General features: G+C 42.2%; 1 protein-coding gene across 1 annotated transcript in view; it reads right to left on the bottom strand.

The window, feature by feature from the left end:
• LOC120019936 (anion exchange protein 2-like) overlaps nucleotides 1-10550 on the bottom strand; it is a 38788-nt gene extending 28238 nt beyond the window's left edge. Inside the window, exons 1-2 of the mRNA XM_038963347.1 lie at nucleotides 10482-10550; nucleotides 982-1144 (exon numbers count right to left, since the gene is read on the bottom strand). Of these exons, the coding sequence (XP_038819275.1) occupies nucleotides 982-1144; nucleotides 10482-10550 (232 nt within the window). The remainder of the gene's footprint in view (nucleotides 1-981; nucleotides 1145-10481) is intronic.
• Between the last annotated feature and the right edge of the window lie 510 nt (nucleotides 10551-11060).

Raw genomic sequence — 11060 nt, forward strand, 5'->3', positions numbered from 1 at the left:
AACAAAACCCACAGTAGTGTGGTCATTTCCACAGGGTCAACGTAGTAAAGACAAACAGAACCCACAGTAGTGTGGTCATTTCCACAGGGTCAACGTAGTAAAGACAAACAGAACCCACAGTAGTGTGGTCATTTCCACAGGGTCAACGTAGTAAAGACAAACAGAACCCACAGTAGTGTGGTCATTTCCACAGGGTCAACGTAGTAAAGACAAACAGAACCCACAGTAGTGTGGTCATTTCCACAGGGTCAACGTAGTAAAGACAAACAGAACCCACAGTAGTGTGGTCATTTCCACAGGGTCAACGTAGTAAAGACAAACAGAACCCACAGTAGTGTGGTCATTTCCACAGGGTCAACGTAGTAAAGACAAACAGAACCCACAGTAGTGTGGTCATTTCCACAGGTTCAACGTAGTAAAGACAAACAGAACCCACAGTAGTGTGGTCATTTCCACAGGGTCAACGTAGTAAAGACAAACAGAACCCACAGTAGTGTGGTCATTTCCACAGGGTCAACGTAGTAAAGACAAACAGAACCCACAGTAGTGTGGTCATTTCCACAGGTTCAACGTAGTAAAGACAAACAGAACCCACAGTAGTGTGCTCATTTCCACAGGGTCAGGAGAATGACTGGAGTAAATGTTTGTTATTTCTTGAACTGCATTGTTGGTTAAGGGCTTGTAAGTAAGCGTTTCACTTTAAGGTCTACAGTACACCAGTTGTATTCGGCGCACGTGATAAATACATTTTGATTTGATCTGATTTTACCATAGAGAAGATGGCTCCCTATCCAAGTCCTATGCTATTTAACTGGCAGGGATGTGCATATTAAGCGAACACACATTTGCCACATTTGTCTCTGTCTATGCAGGTTATTTTCAAACACAATGTAATTACATAGCCCTACATGGTCACTGCATGAAACAGTGATTGAATAGATGTGAAAGGTAACTAGGCTAAATCAGCGGTGGGTGGCTCACACTCAAAGTCCTCCTCGTTATAGGCCCGGTGCTTCTCTGGTGGTCCACGGGCCGGCGGGTGGAGGATCTGCTGGAACCGCTGCACTCCCAGGGTCTTGTTCAGGTCCCGCTCTTCGTCCTCGTCATCATCAATCCGCCGAGGAGAGGGCGGCGGCTGAACCGGCTAGCGGCGGTGGGGGGAGGAGGGTATGGGTGGATAGAGGTTAGTGATGATTTCAGCACGGATTTACAATTACATTACATCTAGAGCAACTTTTTGTTAGGACATTCAAGAAAAGGCATGCCAATTGCATAATTGCTAACAGTAAATGTGCATCGTCATTAAACTGCTCATGTGCTATGCTATAGAGCCGGGGTATTCAAATTTACCCTATGAGGTCTGGAGCCTGCTGGTTTTCTGTTCTACCTGATAATTAATTGCACACACCTGCTGTCCCAGGTATAAATCAGTCCCTGATTAGAGGGGAACCATGAAAAAAATTCAGTGGAACTGGCTTCGAGGTCCAGAATTAAGTTTTAAGGCTAGAGGATATGATTGGTAGACATGGAAGTGCAAAGTGCATGGCATCATAGACACCACTAGGGGGAGACAAAGTCACTGGTACATGCCAGGTGACTGACTTGATACTACTTCAAGTACTGCATTTCATTGCAATATATATATATATATATATATATATATATATACATATTGTACCAGGGCCATTGCTGTATCAAACTTATAGTACCAACAAAGACATATCATCCATAGATACACTCCTAAATTTCCTATATATTAAAACACACATGGGCTTTTTTTTCAATTTTCGCCTAAAATGACATACCCAAATCTAACTGCCTGTAGCTCAGGCACTGAAACAAGGATATGCATTTTCTTGGTACCATTTGAAAGGAAACACTTTGAAGTTTGTGGAAATGTGAAAGGAATGTAGGAGAATATAACACATTAGATCTGGTAAAAGATAATACAAAGAAAAAACCAACCTTTTTTGTATTTTTTTGTACCATCATCTTTGAAATCAAGAGAAAGGCCGTAATGTATTATTCCGGCACAGGTGCAATTTAGATATTGGCCACTAGATGGCAGCAGTGTATGTGCAAAGTTTTAGCCTGATCCAATGAACCATTGCATTTGTGTTAAAAATTTTGTAATTTGTTTATTAATAACTTTTCATGTTCAAAACGGTGTACTCTCCTCAAACAATAGCATGGTATTCTTTCACTGTAATAGCTACTGTAAATTGGACAGTGCAGTTAGATTAACAAGAATTTAAGCTTTCTGCCAATATCAGATATGTCTATGTCCTGGGAAATGTTCTTGTTACTTACAACCTCATGCTAATCGCATTAGCCTACGTTCGCTCAACCATCCCGCCGGGGACCCACCCATCCTGAAGAAGTTTTTAACTGACTTGCCTAGTTAAATCAAGGTTTAAAAAAATATAAATAAAATAAAATGCAGGTAAAGTGGTAACAAAACAACAAAGTCTGCCACTGACTTGCCAAGTTAAATAAAAATATGTTTTTAAATGATGCCCTCTACTAAAATAATATATATAAAATTCATAGGCTGTATTTAACCAAGCACTGTACTTCCAACCTGTAAACAATATCAAGATCTTAACAAGTCAACCGCATCATTATGAGACTAAGTATTTCCATAAAAACCATTTAAGAAAACAGTGATGACCAGATACAAACCTATCATTCTCATCTTAGAGACAACAATGCACATTAGCATATGCTTAAAGGGCCATGATGCAATGCATCTCCGGCTGATTGTGTATTCAATGTGTCAATGTTTTAATTGTATCTGTCCCTATTCAAACAAACAGTTTGAAATGTTATGAAATGCTATGAAACTGAACCAGATCACCACCATGAACAGTAAACTGACTTATGTTCTGACAACGGGGCTGAGGGTGGAGGCTACAGCCCCCTGCTGCCTGTGGGATGTAATCGATAAGGATAGAACTTAGGGGATGTTATCACAAGGATTCACTGGTGGCTCGCATGCTTTTGGTCCATCCAACAGCGTTTGTTTTCAGAGGAGGCCCACCTCTGGGTAGCAGGGGATATATTGCCCCGCCGATGCCAGGGTTCATATTCGCAAAGTAGGAGTTTTTGCCTGTTAGATCATAATAAATAATATTACATGGACAGATGATCCTAGATCAGCTAATTTGAAGAACTTTATGAATACAGGCCCAGGGCTAGCCTCCTTCGGGTTAACGCAACCCCCATGGCTACATAAACAGTAGTGTTTCTGAGGTTTTGTCTCTTTGTGGTAAGGCTACGAGGTTAGATAAAAGGAAGGGAAAAGTCAAGGAGACATTGGTTCACTTAGTTTGAGCTCAAGCCTGCATCCTTTTGTTACTTAGGTTGGTGTCGTTTAGACATTTTACCTTCATAAGTTTTTTTTTTTTTTTGAATACAGGACAAAAAAAAACTATCAAATAGGCCACAATCTATGCTAATACGAGTTTGACTTAATCAAACATAGTCTCAAACTCATAGCACAATCTATAGGGGAGAAACAAATACCCAAAATGCAAGGGTTAGTCATCGTAATATTAATGCTAACCAGAGCCACAATCGCAAATGCTAAAGGTATGGTACCATTGAGCTAATGCTAGCATAGCTACACACAGTATATCAGCCTTCGGGCAGGTACTCAGTGAGTGAAAGTAAAAGTTGTTTCCTGTGATTCAGCAATGCCCTCTCTGAGCAGTGAGTCCTACGATAAATCAACAGACCACATCCTCACAACAATAAACCTTTCCACGTCACAAAGGATTAACCTCAGGTCCCCTATTAAGCAGCCATCTTGTTTCATGACACAGCTCCTCAGGGACGGGACAATAGTCACATGTTTTCATCTGCTCAGAGCTTGACATTTCCATTTGCAATATCATTTCAAATGCTTGCATCAGGGGAATCTTAAAACAGCTGAGTGATACTACAGGTCAATTATGAAAAGGTCACAAAGTGAACAGTTCAAATCATACGAGACCTAATTACTAGTGCTACTAAGTAAATATCTTAATATCGTACAACTATACTACAGCACACATATAGAAAAAGTGTCTCAAGAATGATTAAAAAACAGTCATCATAGTGCGTGCACACACACACACACACACACACACACACACACTAATGTGTCTCATTTAATTTTATATCAGTAACACCTGACTCCAATAGAGGTCAAAAAACTCTTGCTTAAACAACCTATTAAATCTGTTGAATACTAGCTCACGGATTAATCTCTTGTTTTGCTTGATAATTTCTACTCTCCTCTTGAAAGTCACCCACCTCACCTACACCTTCTTTTTACATACAATATCTACGAGAAAAATATTTCAACACTATTTGGGGTTCAATTTAAAGCCACAGACTGTAAGGTGACTACCACATGTATTTATTTTTATGGAGCAAACACATCCCTTTTGTACACTGCTGCTACTCGCTGCTTGTTTGTTACCTATGCATGGTCACTTTGCCCCCACCTACACGTACAGATTACCTCAACTAGCTTGTACCCTCGCACACTGACTCGGTACCGGTGTCCCCTGTATATAGCCTCGTTATTGTTATTCTTATTTTGTTACTTTTTATTTTAGTCTACATGGTAAATGTTTTATTCTTCTTGAACTGCACTGTTGGTTAAATATGATATTAGCTGATATGGACTAGTCTTCTACAGTTAAGTAAATATGATATTAGCTGGATCTGCCCCATTAACTGCCTGTAGCTCAGGCCCTGAAGGAAGCATATGCATATTCTTGATACCATTTGAAAGGAAACACTTTGAAGTTTGTGGAAATGTGAAAGGAATGTAGGAGAATATAACACAATAGACCTGGTAAAAGATAATACAAAAAAAACGTATTGTATTTTTTTGTACCATCATCTTTGAAATGCAAGAGAAATGCCATAATGTATTATTCCAGCCCAGTTGCAATTCAGATACTAGATGGCAGCAGTGTATGTGCAAAGTTTTAGACTGATCCAATGAACCATTGCATTTCTGTTCAAAAATGTGTATCAAGACTGCCCAAATGTACCTAGTTTGTTTATGAATAACTTTTCATGTTCAAAATTGTGCAATCTCCTCAAACAACATCATGGTATTCTTTCACTGTAATAGCTACTGTAAATTGGACAGTAGACTAACAAGAATTTAAGCTTTCTGACACTATCCGATATGTCTATGTCCTGGGAGGTTTTCTTGTTACTTACAACCTCATGCTAATCGCATTAGCCTACGTTAGCTCAACCGTCCCGTGGACGGGACACCGATCCCGAAGGAGTTTTAAAGAAAGCCAGAGAGCTATAACACTGAGGAATGGCTGTGTAGCGTTACATTTAGCATAGAAATGGAATGGCCTCCTGAGACCTGCTATTGAATTGTCTCTGTATTATAAATAGTCCATCCTTTATGGAAGGCAGGCACTGCTACTACAGTCACGTGATAACTTGATATATTTGATTTCGCTGGTTGGCTGGCATCTACATCATTTGTTGTATATTGTAACCTACAGTTGTCCCAACTTGTATCTTAGTGAATACATGCATATTTCTTTAATGTTTTTTTTTTATTTAACCTTTATTTAACTAGGCAAGTCAGTTAAGAACAGATTCTTATTTACAATGACAGCCTACTGGGGTAACAGTGGGTGAACTGCCTTGTTCAGGGACAGAACGGCAGATTTTTAACTTGTCAGCTCGGGGATTCGATCCAGCAACCTTTCTGTTACTGGCCCAATGCTCTAACTAGTAGGCTATCTGCCACCCCCCAGATACCTGATGTACCTATGAATCAAAACCATAGTCAACAGCTACTTTGCTCACTAAGATTTGAAACTCTAGGCTGTGTTGCTGTTCATTTTCCCACCAAAGGCAGAGACATTTGGTTTGACCCGCTGTGTTGGGAAACCCAGGTGGTTTTAAGAGTCTGCTGTGGTGTTATGTAACTGCGTCTGAATCTTTCGTGGCCTTTTCTCCCCCTGCGGTGTGTTGGGGTCCAATCCGTGATGTTATTCCAATTCCCGGGTTATCATTTTTTGTAACACAATGTTAACCACATAAATACGTACTAAAACCCCTTTTGATTGAGAAGGGTTATGGTAATCTTCACGTTCAACTATCCTGATATACTTATTCTTAGAATAGATTTTTGTCTTTACTGTGATGTTCACACTGATTGAGTGATATTAGCTGGGTCGTGATTGAGATGAATGTGTTGTGAAGATCTTGAAGGTTGCTGTAAACAAACGTTCAGTTTTGCCCAGTTACAGTATGTTATCCAGTTATCCATTTGTAGGGGAGGAGACCTTGAGTCTCACTAAACTACAGTCCTTAGTGATTAGACCACTGTGTATGAGCTTTAAAGGTTGGAAACAACATTTTTCACTGGAAACAGCAAAATCAATGTTTTATATTAACAGGAATTTGGCATCACATTGCTGGCTCAGTACAGCTTGTCTGGACAAATAAATAATTGTGCAATGATTAAATCATTTAATAGAATGAAATCAAAACTGCGTTGAATATAAAATATGAAGATTTTCAAGGTGATTTTCTTGTCAAATCTTTTCTTTTCCACTCCACATATGATCAGGAATTGATGGTGTGCCAAGTCCATTCAATCATTTGTAGAAATTACTTATTAAACCGTTTTAGTTAAATCATTTAATGAAAGAACACTGTTATTGTTGCCTCTATCAACGTTGTTCACCCCGATGGCTACATCCATAGAATTATTAAGTTAGTCAGCTAACTCTGATAAACAGCCACATCCCACTGGGCTCAGACGTCAATTCAACGTCTTTTCCACGTTGGTTCAACGTCACTTATTTTAACTGACGTGGAAACAACATTGACTCAACCAGTGTGTGTCCTGTGGGTTATAAATCTTGATTTTCTGGTTGATTAAGAAAGCTATATTTGGATATTGGTTGTCGAATCAATTATACCTTGTACATTTTTTGGTCTATATATTTTTTTTAAATATTAAGTTACTAGTAATTTTGAACAGTTAGCCGGTAACTCATTGATCCAGCTGTCTGGAACAGCCCACAGGGCACTCACCTTGATTTCAAGCAGGAAGTCCATGTAGCATCAGCTATCTGTCACAGTCACGTAGCGAAAGGACGCTAGCTGCTCATGACGAGCATTACAACAAAAAGGGCAATCTAAAATAGCAGGGAAAAGCTACGTTTGGGCAGTTTTTTGGAATGCCTCTGGTCACATGACAAGAGTAGTCCGTCCAGACAGGAAGTAGACCTTGTCCGGTGACATAATGACCCCGTATAAGATTCATAGCCGGCGTCCCAAATGGCACATTATTCCCTATATAGTGCAGTACTTTTGTCCAATGCCCATTGGGCTCTAGTTAAAAGTAGTGCACTATATAGGGAATAGGGTGCCATTTGGGACTCGTTTATAATCTCTGTGCAGATTACCAGGCCGCCTTGGGGTTCTACGCATGCAGAGCACACACACACACACACACACACACTAGACAAACAAACTGTGACTCTCAATCAAACACACACCTCACAAGGAACATAAAACACCTAGACAAAATAGATTTATGGTAATACTGTCATTCCCAGTCAAGCACCAACACTGACATTAATCCCGGCTAATGTGTAACTCCTTGAAGAACACAGACTCACGGACAGTGAGTGAACGACAACATTGGTTAAATTACTAGAGCTCTGGAAAACCTCTAGCTTTGAATTATTTTGCAATTTTACACACAAGACCATTTTTTTTCACACTGACACACAAATTAAAACATGTTTTTGTTTAAGTTAATGAGATACTCTGTGAGGTACTCTGCTGGCTATAGAATCAGTATGCATAGAGGCTACTGTTGGTAGGATGACATTGTGACTTGACTTACTGAATACATGAGTCAACATACAGAGTATGACAGAGACTGACCAGGTGAATCCAGGTGAAAGATATGATCCCTTATTGATGTCACTTGTTAAATCCACGTCAATCAGGGTAGAGGAAGGGAAGGAGACAGGTTAAATCAGGATTTTTTAAAACCTTGAAACAATTGAGACATGGATTAAGTATGTGTGCCATTCAGAGGGTGAATGGGCAATGGGGTATGGTAGTAGATGACAGGCACACCGGTCTGTCAAGCACTGTAGCGCTGGGCCTCCTGAGTGGCGCAGTGGTCTAAGGCTGTGCCACTAGAGATTCTGGGTTTGAGTCCAGACTCTGTCGCAGCCGGCTGCGACCGGGAAACCCATGTGGCGGCCCAGTATCGTCCGGGTTAGAGGAGGGCTTGGCAAGGCAGGGATGTCCTTGTTCCACCGCGTACTAGCGACTCCTGTGGCAGGCTGGGCGCAGTGCATGCTGACACGGTCGCCAGGTGTACGGTGTTTCCTCCGACACATTGGTGTGGCTGACTTCTGGGTTAAGTGGGCAATGTGTCAAGAAGCAGTGCGGTTGGGTTGGGTTGTGTTTCAGAGGACGCACGGCTCTCAACCTTGAGTCCGTATGGGAGTTTCAGCGATGCGACAAGACTGTAACTACCAATTGGATAGCATGAAAAATGTGTAAATATTTGTATTTTTTTAAGAACTGCAACGCTGCTGGGTTTTTCATGCTCAACAGTTTCCCATGTGTATCAAAGGACATCCAGCCAACTTGACACAACTGTGGGAAGCATTGGAGTCAAAATAGGCCAGCATCCCTGTGGAACGCTTTCGACACCTTGTAGAGTCCATGCCCCGATGAACTCAGGCTGTTCTGAGGGCAAAAAGGGGGTGCAACTCAATATCAGGAAGGTGTTCCTAAAGTTTGTTATACTCAGTGTATTCCACACATTCTTTGAAAGTTCAATTCTGGCCTCCCGAGTGGTGCAGCGGTCTAAGGCACTGCATTGCAGTGTTGCGGCGCCACTACAGCCTCTGTCATTACTGGCCAGGAGTCCCATAGGGCGGCGCACAATTGGCCCAGCGTTTGGCCGGGGGGGATTTACTTGGCTCATCGCGCTCTAGCGACTCCTTGTGGCAGGCCAGGCGCCTGCAGGCTGACTTCGGTTGTCAGTTGAACGGTATTTCCTCCGACACATTGGTACAGCTGGCTTCCGGGTTAAGCGAGCGGGTGTTAAGGAGCGCGGTTTGGCTGGTCATGTTTCGAAGTACGCATGACTCAACCTTCGCCTCTCCCGAGCCCGTTGGGGAGTTGCAGCGATGAGAAAAGATCGTAAGCAAAACCTTGCTAAAGGCCAGTGAGTGGTAATGCCCCACCAACCCCAGCAGTGATTGACAGGTGCGTATGGTCCGTCAGGTTGCCATAGTAATGAAAGGTGTTTATTTGGGCTGCAATTCTTTGGGCTGTCTATTGTTTGACCGAGAGCAACCAGCCCTCAAAGATCAAAACGGACAAGAGGGGGAGGAAATTGCATTCATCAGACACACACACACACACACACACACATACTCCCAGTCACGCAAGCGTCATCACGACCACCTTAACCGCCCACCCACAAGCACTCCCTCCCACCCCCGATATGAGCATTGGGGTTAAGTCAAAGCTGGTATTAATAAGTAAATCTAGGCAGGAATGCTGGCGTGTGGGCGTCGTACCACCACATGTCACCCATGTCTGAGAGGAACTAGCCAACAGTGGCAAAAAAATTAAACACTTCATGGGTCTTAGTGGTTTAGCTCATGTCCCAGCAGGCAAAACTGGGTCTTAGCTAGCGGGGTTTAGCTCATGTCCCCAGCAGGCAAAACTTGGTCTTAGCTAGTGGGGTTTAGCTCATGTCCCCAGCAGGCAAAACTGGGTCTTAGCTAGCGGGGTTTAGCTCATGTCCCCAGCAGGCAAAACTGGGTCTTAGCTAGCGGGGTTTAGCTCATGTCCCCAGCAGGCAAAACTGGGTCTTAGCTAGCGGGGTTTAGCTCATGTCCCCAGCAGGCAAAACTGGGTCTTAGCTAGTGGGGTTTAGCTCATGTCCCAGCAGGCAAAACTGTGTCTTAACTAGCGGGGTTTAGCTCATGTCCCCAGCAGGCAAAACTGGGTCTTAGTTAGTGGGGTTTAGCTCATGTCCCAGCAGGCAAAACTGGGTCTTAGTTAGTGGGGTTTAGCTCATGTCCCAGCAGGCAAAACTGAACAAAACTGATTGAAATGATGTCATAATTGTTGTAATGATGTCATTTCAACCACATTTACTCGTTGGGGTCACGACACAGCGGAACAGTCTCCAACAAACAGCCATACACATGGGGGTGGTAGTTGGTTTTGGTTTTTGATTCATTTGTAATAGAGCATGGAATTGGCTTTACAGGTACTACTGGGTGCAATGTAAGCATTACCTGACCAATAAGTAAAAACACCAACAAATAAATACATAAATAAATGTCAAATAATGTGTGTGTAGAACACCGTTTCCCAAACTCGGTCCTTGGGACCACACGGGGTGCATTACTCTGGTCTAGAGTAACTAATGTGTAAAGTTTTAAACTCACAGCTGACGTGACCGCGGTCTTGGTGTTGGTGGCGACGTTGGTGTCGCTGGCATCCTTAGGGTTACTCATGGCTCCGTGCGGGGTCACGAGGTCAGGGCAGTATGTTGTGACGCAGTCCTTAGCCCTTTTCACTCTGTTTCTGACTCAACAGAGGACTTTTGAGAAGCATAACCTGCAACAACAACAAAAGGACAGGAATTGTATTGTTCGTCTTGATCAAATTTAATATTGTTAAATTAAGTCACTTCTTTTTAATTTGCACATTTTAATTTGGGTAGTGATTTAAATTATATCAATGAACATCTTCATTGTACTTCCTACATAGTGATTATAAGTCCATAACAATGACATATGCAATGTCAATTGTCACAATATCATTTACACACTTAGGGCCACGTCACCAGACCAGGGTAAAGGTCAGGGCCCTAACAAAATAATAATATAACAGTTATAAGTAGGGTTAGGGTTTTTCCTGGACAGGTCACAGGGTCCTGACCCTAACCATATTAAAGGCTTTACCATGAGACAATATCACGTGTGCTCCCTCTCCGGCCTCTAGGTCACCAGGCTGCTCGTTAT

The sequence above is a fragment of the Salvelinus namaycush genome, chromosome 25 (genome assembly GCF_016432855.1).
Source record: "Salvelinus namaycush isolate Seneca chromosome 25, SaNama_1.0, whole genome shotgun sequence".
NCBI classification, from domain to species: domain Eukaryota; kingdom Metazoa; phylum Chordata; class Actinopteri; order Salmoniformes; family Salmonidae; genus Salvelinus; species Salvelinus namaycush.